This window comes from Hippocampus zosterae, chromosome 15 (assembly GCF_025434085.1).
Source record: "Hippocampus zosterae strain Florida chromosome 15, ASM2543408v3, whole genome shotgun sequence".
NCBI classification, from domain to species: Eukaryota; Metazoa; Chordata; class Actinopteri; order Syngnathiformes; family Syngnathidae; genus Hippocampus; species Hippocampus zosterae.
This window is the reverse complement of record NC_067465.1, coordinates 3,401,547-3,414,529: the sequence shown is the minus strand read 5'-3', so window position 1 is coordinate 3,414,529 and position 12,983 is coordinate 3,401,547. Positions and strand designations below refer to the sequence as shown.

The 12,983-nt window shown below is 42.8% G+C and overlaps 1 protein-coding gene across 3 annotated transcripts in view; it reads right to left on the bottom strand.

Moving 5' to 3' along the window:
* Positions 1 to 1,594: 1,594 nt before the first annotated feature.
* Positions 1,595 to 12,983, bottom strand: part of LOC127616373 (zonadhesin-like) — a 69,248-nt gene continuing 57,859 nt past the window's right edge. For 2 of the 3 annotated variants that reach the window (XM_052087929.1, XM_052087928.1), the window contains 24 exons: positions 12,352 to 12,644; positions 10,878 to 11,146; positions 10,657 to 10,734; positions 10,342 to 10,479; positions 10,008 to 10,264; positions 9,829 to 9,913; positions 9,674 to 9,733; positions 9,321 to 9,455; positions 8,986 to 9,242; positions 8,787 to 8,871; positions 7,780 to 7,908; positions 7,544 to 7,681; positions 6,730 to 6,986; positions 6,539 to 6,623; positions 6,215 to 6,463; positions 5,968 to 6,105; positions 5,009 to 5,265; positions 4,847 to 4,931; positions 4,024 to 4,770; positions 3,006 to 3,217; positions 2,771 to 2,924; positions 2,361 to 2,677; positions 2,138 to 2,267; positions 1,595 to 1,940 (listed from right to left, as the gene is read on the bottom strand). In XM_052087929.1, coding sequence (XP_051943889.1) covers positions 1,798 to 1,940; positions 2,138 to 2,267; positions 2,361 to 2,677; positions 2,771 to 2,924; positions 3,006 to 3,217; positions 4,024 to 4,770; positions 4,847 to 4,931; positions 5,009 to 5,265; positions 5,968 to 6,105; positions 6,215 to 6,463; positions 6,539 to 6,623; positions 6,730 to 6,986; positions 7,544 to 7,681; positions 7,780 to 7,908; positions 8,787 to 8,871; positions 8,986 to 9,242; positions 9,321 to 9,455; positions 9,674 to 9,733; positions 9,829 to 9,913; positions 10,008 to 10,264; positions 10,342 to 10,479; positions 10,657 to 10,734; positions 10,878 to 11,146; positions 12,352 to 12,644 — 4,698 coding nt within the window. In that variant the 3' untranslated portion in view covers positions 1,595 to 1,797. The remainder of the gene's footprint in view (positions 1,941 to 2,137; positions 2,268 to 2,360; positions 2,678 to 2,770; positions 2,925 to 3,005; positions 3,218 to 4,023; positions 4,771 to 4,846; positions 4,932 to 5,008; positions 5,266 to 5,967; positions 6,106 to 6,214; positions 6,464 to 6,538; positions 6,624 to 6,729; positions 6,987 to 7,543; positions 7,682 to 7,779; positions 7,909 to 8,786; positions 8,872 to 8,985; positions 9,243 to 9,320; positions 9,456 to 9,673; positions 9,734 to 9,828; positions 9,914 to 10,007; positions 10,265 to 10,341; positions 10,480 to 10,656; positions 10,735 to 10,877; positions 11,147 to 12,351; positions 12,645 to 12,983) is intronic. The other variant, XM_052087930.1, reaches the window with a different exon arrangement.

Here is a 12,983-nt window from a genome sequence, read left to right as displayed (position 1 = left end):
GTGAATACTTTTTAAAAACGGCTGTGGCTATGAGATCATCTGACAATTTATGACGTGGATATTAGCTAGTGGCCGTCTAATGAACTGTTCCTAATAATGCAACCGAAAACTGTTGCCGGGCGAAATGATCAGTCAGAGGTTCTGCAAAAATAACAACATTTTACAGAAGATCTTGAAACACATTTGCTTAATGAATGGGCAATGTTATCATCACTTCAAAGAAGGCGTTTGGTGAATACTTTTTAAACAGCTGTGGCGATGGGCTCACTAGCCAGCTTGGGACGTGGATATTTGCTGGTGGCAATCTGATAAACTGCTTATAATGCAACCTTGTACTGTAGTAAAACTGTTGCCCAGATGAAATTATCGGTAAGATATGATGCAAATAAAACAAAATTGTAACATTTTGAAACGTATTGCTTTAGACTTGGACGCAGTTGGGCATTTCGAGTGTTTCAGCTTCCATTGTCGGGCAATGTTCTGGAATACAATGCGCCGTGTGTACGTGTCGATGGTTACCTTGGCTGCTGTCAGCATCTTAAAAGCAGAGAGCAAAAACATGTTATTTATTCCATTTATAACCACGAAAGGACAACGCTGAGAAGTTACCTCTGATGTCATCGCCTGAAATTAAGATTAAGATATCCTTTATCTGTCCCACACTGGGCTTCCCCCCAGTATGGGACAGATGGGACAGCCTTACATTTACATTACAGAAATGTCAATGAAAAAAAGCCCATGTCATTTATTTCATGCGAATTTTTGTTTTGAATTTGCGGCATTGATGTACAGCTTAGTTTTTATATTTCAATACAAATTAAACTCATTCAAGCCTTTAAAATAACAAATGTTACAAGGACTCACCATGAACCAGCGCTGCAGACCCCAACAGAAATAAATACCAAATAGACGGATCCATTTCTGACCCAAACACCTGATGTCTCTGAGGAAGGACGCTTTCAGAAATGACTTCCTTTCTTTTTATCCCTTCTTGTTGCCAATTAATTTGTCTGCTTTCATCTCGGTAGGCACACCCTCTACATTTCATTGGTCGTAATGTTGTATTGTTACCTTGAGAGTGAAAGCAGCTTCATGCCATTAACCGTTTTGGTGACGCAATTTAATATTATTACCTAGAAACAGAAGAGAACATATTCTGCTTAGCGATGGCGACCTCACAGCTTTTCAAATCGGGGATTCTGTTTATTCACAAAGCACCAGCGCAGCACGTTTTCCAGCCGTCATCATCTCCAAGTGATTTGTCCGTCCTGGTCTTTTGTCTTGTGATTGAGTACTGCAACCGTTTGTATTGTTTCTTTCACGACGTCTTACATACATGTATTTGGTTTTTATTTCTGTCATTGTAGTCTTAACATTTAAAGTGTCTCATTGTGCTTTTTTTTTAGAAACCTGCCTTGGGGCTACAGCTGAAAATTAGCATTCATGCTAAGTCCGGCGCATTGACGCTGTTTATTCTTGTGTTGATTAGTGTGCGCTGTCCCAGTGAAACAAATAAATATATAAAACAATTCAAAAATAAAATATCTTAATGTTTGAAGGGGTCTCCCTTCCAAAGAAGTGGGCGTATGCATCATTGTGGTATAGCCAGTTGAGTTTAATGAATTCAGGCATGGTACCAACAAGCATGATGTTAACCGTGTACACCGATACATGCGATTGACTCTTCAGATTGTAGCTCGGTGTGAAGAAAATAACAACTCAGATGAGGGTAGACATTGTGGATCAGTGATATCCCGACAGGCTTTTAGGACTGCAGTTTTCTCATCGATTACTTTGTCACACTCTCCAGCTCTCCCCAAATTCTTGAACGGACTTGGCCACGGTGCCGTCCGGTTTCATCCTGTCATTCAAAATTCTCCCGTCGAAGTTTCCGCACAGGCCTCCCACTTTTCGTTTGTATGTTCGTGGTAGCGTGATTTCTGTGGGAATAGAGAATTTATTTTCAAGGTGGGAAAAAAATATTTACATAGGATAAGATTTTATAGTTTTCATTCAAATTCAATGCTGGGTAATCGTGACTGTTGAGATCCACCTGTCAAATTCAAGTGGCAAAGCGGCTAGATCGTTGGTGGTTTAGAAGGGGCCGGGGGGGGAATAAAAATAACAAAATAATCACCTGCGTCACTGTGTCCATCAAACTTGACAGAAAGACCAAAGTCGGTCGTGAGATAAATGTGAGACAAATGCTTCCTAATGTTTAGACCAAGCGAGGGTGAAACAGGTGTCTTAGTTCTCCGTCCATCCACCTGCAAGGAAATCGAATCACAACTTTTGAACCATTCACAAACAAATCATCCCAAAATATCAAATACATAATTTTAAATGCCCTCGAAACTCACAAACAACTTCTGAAGCTTCTTGAATTCCACAGTGTGATTGTACACTTTGATCTTGAGACTTTGCAATCCGTGGTGTTCTTCATGATCGTTACTTTCATCCTCGTCGCTGTCTTCTTCACTGCTTTGATCACCATCATCATCATCATCATTATCATCACCATCTGGTGTATTGATACCCTCTATGTAAACATCCTGGACATTACTGGGCAGGTTTCTGGTTCGGACCAGCACATAGGAGTGTTCTCCCTCAAAATCATGCTTCATGTTATCAAAGGTCCTGTACGCGGGGTCTCCATTGATTCTGCACTCATCAAAACCTGTTGCGTGACATAAATGCAATATTTTGAATTGATTAGAAATATAAAACGTATGGCCAGGTCTGACACGTCGAACATATTCATTCACCCTACCCGTTTTGCGGCAGTAATAATGCCCCTCTTCATTTTGAAGGCAAACATCATTTCCGTCGCACTCTTCTTCATCACACTCAATCGCCGCGGCGTCCTCCTCCTTCTCACATCTACATTTGTGACGGCAGTGTTTGGTGTACCACACTTGTCCCAACTGAAACGACGCCAAAGCAGCAAAATAACAGTCACGCACATGAAGCCAATCGATTCCGTGAAACTCTGAATTGTCACCTACCGCGTACTTATTGCCATCTCTGTCCACGCATCCACATTGTCGGATCGGCACACAAACTCCCAGCTTCAGCACATAGCCGTCGTCACACACGCACCCCGGCTCGCAAACCGCGCTGTCGTTACAATGCGGCGGACCGTTCAAAAATCTGCAGGTCGGACCGCAGGCCGGGATACAAGCGCTGTAATGACTATTCTGTCGGCAGGGAGGTGCTGCTGACAGAGACAAAGAGACGGAACATGGTACGGTATTCAGTTGATATGTAATACGTTGAAAAGCTATGCTAAGAATTTGTCGTACAGTAGTTAGTTTTTGCCGGCACTGGGTTAAGGTCTCCACATCGTCTTGTATTCTTTGGCGTTCGACTCAGCATGACTTAGATTTGTTCTTGATTTTACTACTTGGTGCTTTCTACCGCCTTGATTACCGATTACACGATAAACTTGCTGTTTATTGTGTATGTTAAATCGCTCCATGTACAGCACTTTGTATGCAGCGATGGCTGTTTGAAAGTGCTCGAGAAATACTGTTGACTTGACTTTCATTCATTCATTCATTCATCTTCCTAACCGCTGGATCCTCACTAGGGTCGCGGGGGGTGCTGGAGCCTATCCCAGCTGTCTCCGGGCAGTAGACGGGGGACACCCTGAATCGGTTGCCAGCCAATCGCAGGGCACACAGAGACAAACAACCATTCACGCTCACACTCACACCTAGGGACAATTTAGAGTGTTCAATCAGCCTGCCATGCATATTTTTGGAATGTGGGAGGAAACCGGAGCACCCGGAGAAAACCCACGCAGGCCCGGGGAGAACATGCAAAGTCCACACAGGGAGGCCAGAGCTGGAATCGAACCCGGTACCTCTGCACTGTGAAGCCGACGTGCTAACCACTGGAGTACCGGGCCGCCCACTGTTGACTTTATTAGTGTAATATGTTGCACATGTAAAAGTACTGCGTTGGTGATATTGACTGTAGGTTATTGCAAGGTTCCGAGTCTCTCAACGAGTTCATACTCACTCGATTCAGGTGTCGTTGGGGGCTGTGGTCTCCCGGTTGTCGCCGGTTGAGATGCATTCGGATGTTGTGGTTTGTGGGTCATTGTCGATTGTGGTTCAGTTGTTGCGTTTGGAGGCTGAGGTTCAGGACTCGTGGTTGATGGAGGTTCTGGTGTTCCTGGTGGAGTTTCCGGGTGTGATCCAGTTGTCGGAACGAAGATTTCTGTTGTTAGAGGTATGGGTCGAGTTGTGGTGTGAGGATACGTCATGGGTGGCGTCACTTCTTCAGTTGTTGGTTCGGGTCCCGGATCTTCGGTTCCTTCGTCGACTGTTACTGGTGGAGTTTTGTTTGGAGTTTCCGGGTGTGATCCAGTTGTCGGATCGAAGCTTTCTGTTGTTAGAGGTGTGGGTCGAGTTGTGGTGTGAGGGTACGTCATGGGTGCCGTCACTTCTTCAGTTGTTGGTTCGGGTCCCGGATCTTCGGTTCCTTCGTCGACAGGATGGTTGGTTGATGATGGGCGAGCTGTGACGGTTGTCCGAGGTTCAATCGTGGTGGTCGCGGCAGGGGTTTCGATTGAGACGTTCACATTGGAATTCGGAGTTGTCGTCGGTGTGATTGTTTGCGTTTCATAATCGGTTGTGTGCGTTGTTGTTTTTACTGTCGAAGTTGGGGGTTGTGTCGTTGATACGTTTCCTGCCGTAGGTTCCAAACCTTCCGTTGTAACTGAAGGAGTTGTCATGGATGCAGGGGTAGTAGGTTCCGCCAGGTCTGCAAAACGAGTCACTTTTTAATCAGCGACGCCGATTATAACCTAAGCAGATCGTCGGTTGAAGTAAGCGATTACCTGAACAGCGCCCGCTGTAAAGGGAAATGTCATCGATGGCCACATCTGACTGCTCATTAGAACCTCGTCGACCCTCAAAAATGATCTAATATGAAAAGCACATTTTGATTCTCCTCTTAGCACTTTTGTGGTAAAGATGCACGTGAAACTATTTTCCCCGACCTGAAAAGATCCAGTTGCGGTGAAGTCAACCTGAGCCAGACGCCACATATTCCCTTGATTATTCCTGGTCCAACTAATAGCTTGAGCCTTTTTGTCTTGGAGCAAATAGACATGAAGGCCCATGGTTTCAGCCGAGCCGTACATATGGTACCAGAAGTGCAGACACTGAGGACCAGTGGCAGAACACTCGGCGCTGATGAGCCGAGCTGTATCTCCAAGTGATGGGCCGTTGGCTTCAGTGTAAAGGTAGTGGCCATCTAAATTACGACACAAGCATCTCATTCGTTAACTCTTCACATTATGAACGAAGAATATGATTTCATAGGGAATGCGGATGGCGCAAGTTGAATTTTTAGGGGTGTCAGAGTGCACTCATGTGCGACTAATTGATTATCAAATTCATCGACAATTATTTTTGTAATCATATAGCGCCATCGTTGAACTTAAAATGTTGCAAATCCTAAAACTTCATTCAGCCTCTCAACAGTAATTATTCTCCGATTTGTGAAATTCATGAAAGCAGACTGATTATCTTTTTGCGTGTCATGAAATTTGCAAACATCTGCTTATACTTCAGAAAAGCATTCATGGACCAGGAAGTGAATCAGGTTGAGTACGACTTCAATTCCTCTCATGTGATAATGCTCAATTGTTTTGTTTTGTTACTAATGATGGCTCCATTTCATTCAAAACCAACACTTTTACTGTATTATTGTTTTGTCAGCAAAGTTCAGGCTTTGGTCAAATAAGTAGCATTTTCCAAAGGCTATTTTGACGACACCCAAACGTAACACTCGATATGTAACAGATGTAAACGAATATGGAACCGAGTCACCGTTGTTGAACTTTGTACCGAGAGGAGTGCCGACTTTTGTAATTGGCTTCTGTAATTATCATTAAAAACATTCTGGCCTCATTAAAAGAATGACAGACTAGGAATGAGTCAAAAGGTTAATTACGTCCTGTGGTGTGATCTGAGGAGGGCCCAGTCATGAGTGTATGGGTTGAGCCACTTTGTCTTGTCCAGTCAAAGACATCAGCGACCAGCTGCTTCCACTGGCATAGATCTTTCTCAAAATTACAACCGAGTTGGCACACTGGAAAGTCAGACATGGGACATTATTGACAGTAAATGAGTTATGAGTATAGAATAAAATAATGACAAAACTCCAAGGTCCAAGGAAAGCTACGCATCAATCACTGTACCCGAGTGAGGTGGTCTTCTGTTCTGTGCATCCTCAGGAACATTGTCACTCATAATTCCATTTGTTGTTGCTTCAGTGACAGCAGCCACCGTGGCGTTTGCTCCGGGTGGCCGAGCTGTAGCAGGGCGTTGATCCGTAACGTTGACTGCCGGAAGCTCCGTGACTGCAGTCACAGGCGTTGTGATACTTGGAGGAATCGTATGGTTTCCTTCAGGTTTGGGATTGTGCGTCGTCACCACACCACTTAGCTCTAAAGACAGAGGTTGATGTTGGAATTTCAAATGGCCAGAGGAACATATGCGTAATTCTACGGCATTTTTCAGACCTGAACAATGGCCATTGTACAGTGTCACATCGTCTATGGCGACATCTGATCTTTCATTGGAGCCTCTGCGCCCCTCAATAATGATCTAGAAGGGAAAACACGTTTTTTTTCCTTCTTATTTGCTAAATCGTAGGTTACTAATCCGTATTGCGACATGAATGGCAAACAATGTTTACGTGGTCGAAGTTTACCTGGAAAGCTCCTTTCACAGTCAAATCCACCTCAGCCAAGTGCCACATATTTCCTTGATCATTCCTCTTCCACCAAATAGGATCCGCTTTTTTGTCCCGCAGTAAATATAGATGGAGGCCCATAGTGTCGGCCGAGCCGGACATATGGTACCAGAATTGCAGACATTGAGGACCGGAAGCAGAGCACTGTGAACTGATGAGACGAGCTGTGTCTCCATGTGATGCGTTGTCGGCTTCAATGTAAAGATAGTGGCCATCTGGATGATGACACAAGAGTTTTATTAGTTCACCCGTCACATCATGAATGAGAAATATCCTGTTACAGTTTATCTTCAAAACTGCCATGCTGTTCTTATGTATAAATTATGATATCTTACAATAGGTGACGCGGCAGTTAGCTTCCCACGGTTTGCCGTACCGAAGGCCTTTTCACTATTTTGTGGGGAAAAACCTGGTTGTCATTATAAAGTATACGTTAGAAAGGCGTCCGTCGTAAGCAAAATCAGCGAATGGAAAATGGAAAATCAGGACTTTGAAATGTGAACGTTATAGGGGTGAAAACATTGTAAACGGGGTACGTTGAAACGTGTTTCGACTGTGTGTCGTACATGTAAAAGATAACCCATTTTTGTCCTTGGCCAATTGAGAACAGCTCAAAAAGAAAAATCAAAAACAAACAGCCTTGAAGTACAAGGAAGTTGGTACCAAAGGGCGTGCCTAATGTCAGAATCCACCTGACATTTTGTGTACCGGTAATTATTTTCAATCACTTTCTATTCTAACAAAATGATCATTACTCAGATGGTTGAATTACATTCTGTGGTGTGATCTGAAGAGGGCCCAGTCATGAGGGTAGGGGTTGAGCCTCTATGGCGTGCCCAGTCAAATGCATCGGTAACCAGCTGCTCCCATTGGCATAGGTCTTGGTCAAAATTACAGTTGAGTTGGCATTCTGGAAAGTCAGAAATAATTACGTGATTGGTAACAAACCCAGAAACTAGTTTAGAAAAAAAAAAAACTTCATGGAAAATCACAGACCAATCACCGTACCTGACTGTGGTGGTCCGCTCTGTGCAGCTCCACGAACGATGCCATCAATAATCAAATTCGTCGTTGCTTCAATGACAGGATGTTGTGTGGCGTTTGCCACGGGGGGCCAAGATGGAACAGGGAATCGATCTGTAACATTCACCGCAGGATGCTCAGTCACCAAAGCAGGTGTGACACTTGGAAGGGCGGTGACATTTCCCTCAGGTTTGCCACCTCTTAGCTCGAAACATATAATTGCAATGAGTTATAATTGGTAACCAAGGTTACCTATTTGTATTATTCAGGGTGTTCCAAACGTCTTGGGCACATTTTAAGTCCCCATATCTAGTTAATAATAATAATAATAACAATACATTTCATTTATAAGCACCTTTCAAGACACTCTAGTACTTAGTACTGTAGGTACTAAGATAAAAGTCGTGCCATTTTAAAGCGAATGACGACGTTTTTCGTGAGGCTATTGATTTTTTTTACATTTATTTTCAGACCCATTAATGGTGTTCACTCGACCAGAAAAGGCGGAATCATGGACTGTTGTTCAACGTGCATTTGCGCAGAAAATTCAGAAAGGAGCCACCAGAGAGGAAGTCCATTGTGACATGGGCTTGGTAAATTCATAACGGACGGGTGCTTATGCTTTAAGCTGAAGCACGAATAACAGAAGCTGTTGCAACCATTGCCAATGCAATGCTGGGACGGGTTTGGCAAGAATTTGACTATGGGTTTCATGTGTGTCGTGTGACCAATGGTGCTCACATTGAACATTCCACGTAAAAATTGAGATTACAAGCTTTCTGAATTTACCAGATGCGTTTTTATATCCTCAATAGTTTCCGAGATATTTAATGTCAAAATGTGCCCAAGACATTTGAAATACCCCGTATACTACTGGCACGGTGTGTGTGTGTGTGTGTGTGTATATATATATATATATATATATATATATATATATATATATATATATATATATATATATATATATATATATATATATTGTTTTTTCACACCTGAACACTGTCCATGGTAAAGTGTTACATCATCTATCGCGACATCAGATTCTTTATTGGAGCCCCTGCGCCCCTCTATGATGATCTTAGAAAGGAAAAACAACAGGTTATTTTATTTTATTTTTTTTAATGTCTGGAACTGCTGATATTCTCTGACTCCAGAAATACCGGCTGAAATGATGTCATGGAGATGACTGACCTGGAAAGCTCCTGCAACTGTCAGGTCCACCTGAGCCAAGTGCCACATATTTCCTTGATCATTCCTTTTCCACCAAATGGCATCAGCCTTTTTGTCCTGCAGTAAATATAGATGGAGTCCCATAGTATCGGCCGAGCCGTACATATGGTACCAGAAGTGCAGACACTGAGGACCAGAGGCAGTACATTCGGAACTGATGAGACGAGCTGTATCGCCATGTGACACTGTACTGGCCTCAATGTAGAGGTAGTGACCATCTAGAGAAGAGAAATCAAACTTTTGTCGAATAAGTTCTTCATCTCTGTGTTGTATGCTTGGTTTATCCAAGATCTTACCTCCAGTGTGGTCAGAGGAGGGGCCCGTCATTAGGGTCGGCGTAGAACCACTTTGCCATGTCCAGTCAAAAGCATCCGTTATCATCTGTTTCCAGGCGCAGAAATCCCGATCGAAGCTACAATTCAGGCTACAAACTGCCAGAGAAAAGTAACAGTAGCGCAACGTTGTAAAAATGGGCTACTTCAAAAATGTGGTTCCAGTTGAGTGTCCTGAAACATGCCTTGCCACCACCTTTTGGCAATGAACCTATCAATACTAAATTCAAAACTTTATTATAAATGTTCTTTATATTGTCTCCATAGTGTGAACAGTCTAAGACGTCTGCGTAAAGTTGAACTGTCTTTGCACTAACCTGGGTCGGAGGGAAAGACTTCTGTAGTTAAGGGAGGTCCCGTTCCACCTCCCAGACTACCTAAAGAAAGAGTTAGATAACATTGTGAAAACTCCATCTACTGGCGTTTTAATCGTAACACCACAAGATGCATTTTTGTATGAATCATTGATTACTTGAGCAAGAGTGGAACTGGATGGAAATGTCATCGATTGCCACATCTGATAGAGCATCGGAGCCTCTGATGCCCTCCACAATGATCTGTTAGGGGTCAGTATATGACAATAACCAAAGTAAGGCCAAAAAAGCTTTGGATACAAATCAACAGAGAATCCACACATTGTGCAAGGCTAACCTGAAAAGGATTGAAGACATCGATATCGACTTGTCCTAGATGCCATTCTTGCCCGCGGTTATTTTTTATGGACCATATCTTGGTAGCTATATTTCCTTGGAGCAGGTACATATTAAGGGTCATGGCCGTGGCAGAGCCGTACATATGGTACCAGAATTGGAGGCAGACCGGGCCACTGTAGTGGCACTCTGAGCTCAACAGACGAGCTGGGTCTCCTTGCGTTACACTGTCGCCCTCGATGTACATATAGAATCCCCCTAGAAGGACAATTACAGTGGTGGAAAGTTGATAAAAAAAAACATCCGGTATGCATAATACGGACATCAGGTTTTACCGCCAGTGGTGTGGTCGTGATTTGGCCCGCTTCCGATTGTCGGGGTGGCACCGGAATATCTCGTCCAATCAAAGGTGTCCTGTATGAGTTGCTGCCAGCCACACAGATTTTTCTCAAAGTCACAGTTTAGGGGACACGCTATGGGGAAAGAAATGTTAGCAACGACAAGAATTCAACTTCACTCTGGGAATATTACAATACCAAAGTCAACTGAACTTAATCCAGCTCTCTATAGAATTATAATATGCAAATGTTGAAATATTTCTTTCAAAATGAATAATTGGACGATATGACTGAAGAAGTGAAATGTCTTACAAACAGGCTCTGGTGTTTGAGATGGAAGAGTTGGAGAGGGCGAAGTTATTGGAGGATTTTCTGTCGTTTGGGATTCGGCTGAAAAGGCCAAAACATAAATAAGAAACTGCGATCGTAATGCACTATGGTTGTAAAGTCTGATCTCATAATTTTGTACAGAACACAAAATTAAATTCTTTCCAGGTCACACCGTGCTCATGATCAAGCCGCACAAAACTCACCACAGGGTGAACCTGTTGGCCAATCGGGTAGCGTCACTCCTGCCACACGGCAAGCAACCGTATAGGACTGAAGTGATTCACACAAGGTGTGTTGGTTGCCACTCGTGGCACAATAGTCGTGAACGCAACTATTGATGTAGACGCTCGGGTGAATGGTTTCATGGCAGGGCTTGAAGGGAGCCCCGAAGATGGCGAAACACTCGGCGTAAGCCTCATTCTCCTCTTCCGCAGTTTCACAGCGTTGGGGATCGTTTGGATGGGAAACGCATCTTGGGAGAAAAGGATCAAAGGCGATGACTATTACATTTATTCTTACTTTATGTTCCAATTAAGCACAAATCGAGGGAAGGGAATTGGATGGTTGAAAGTCCTGGGACAAATTCCTAATTCGAACACTAGAGGGCAACAGAGTGACCATAAAAAGCAATAAGAGCCAGCTCCGTAAATCCTGAACCATGAGTTTAACCCTTGTGTGCTCCAAATTAAAAAGGCCTTAAGTTACGCATTTTACAAATTTTGTAATGATGTATTTTGTGTTATACAAACATTCTTTTTTTTTCCAAACACTCAAAATGTTCAGAGACATCTGTGCTATCCATAGATACATAGTTTTTATTAGTTCTTTGGGATTTTTTAGTCTTTATTTTTTGCAAAAGGAAAAAAAAATGTGTCTGGAGGTCCCAACCAAGCCCTACTAACAATCCCGACCGGACGCGTTCATGTAAAATGCATTGGTTTGAAGCCTCCTGCAAAAAGGCAAACTCATTTGCGATCCTCTGGCGCCACCTAAAAGTTGCACAATTGGAATGACCTCAACCCAACAATGTGGCATGCATACGTCTGTCCAAGCGAAAACAAAGCGATTGATGTAAAATTCGCGTGAAATGCATGTTTACACATTAGGTTTACGATGCATTCAAAAATATGAATTATAATGGGTCTCTATGGTGCAAAATATGTAAATTGTGACGATTAAGGTATCAAAACGTTTTTTTATTATTGCTGCAATGCCTGAGAATTATCAGTCGGTGACGTCATGAAATTTAGGCCATTTTAGAACCCCTCCATGAGTTCCAGCTCTCTCGTGTTTTTCTGAATGCCTTTGCCTTTGATTCAAAGACATCATTTTACATTTATCGCAAGCGGTGCACTACGAGGGTTAAATAAATTATAAGATTAGTATCGGTTAAGAATACATACCAGAGTCAATGCTCTATAAAAAGCCTTACAGGATAATTATGTATTTAGCCAAGCTTAAAGAGCGCTTAAGGGAACAAAACATTCCTTTTCTTTTCTTGACTTTGCAGTCATTACTAAAATGACATTATTTAGAGTCACAAAGATATGAATCAAATGCTAAGCAATACTTATGAAACCGCTTTGAGTGAAGAAGGTTACATTATGACTATCGCTTCATCTCCAAGCAATGTCATATGATCCATTGGCTTTAATGTTCAAAAGTAAAATAACTCACTCGTTACGGTGCGGGGCCCTCCAGCTATCGGCAAACTCAAACGGGTCTGTGGCATTTTGGCCGCTTGGCTTGATGAAGTCATCATCCTGCTGTTCGGAGTAGGTACCGCACAGGCCGCACAGTTGATATTTGTAGCTCTCATCCACCTGCAAGAAGAACCTGTTCTTCCCATCGACCACCATTCTTAGTCCAAAGCTCGTCTCCAAGACAACGTAGCTGTTATTCTCATAAACCCAGACAGACCCATAAGATGCGGTAATGGAATAAGGCAGTTCCACATAAGTTGCATTGACCTGAAGAGACAAAGAGAGAGAGAGAAAAAAACAAAACATACTTTTGTGATATCTTGCACAATTTCTATTTCCCTACACCGTATTGTGATGCTTGCAGCTTAAGGAGCAGTCAAATGGGTCAACTGGAAATCTCGTCTAAGCGTTTAGCAGCAACTTCCTTCTTCTTCTTCTTCTAAATGTATTTTTGTGACATTTATTTATCCATTTGTACACCGCTAAGCATTTTCAGAGGTGTGGAAAACCGGAACCGATCCCAAGTCACATATAGAAACAAACAACCATTCATTTTCTTGTTTTGTAGCCAAAAAAAAAAAAAGTGATCCTATGAATGACCGTGAT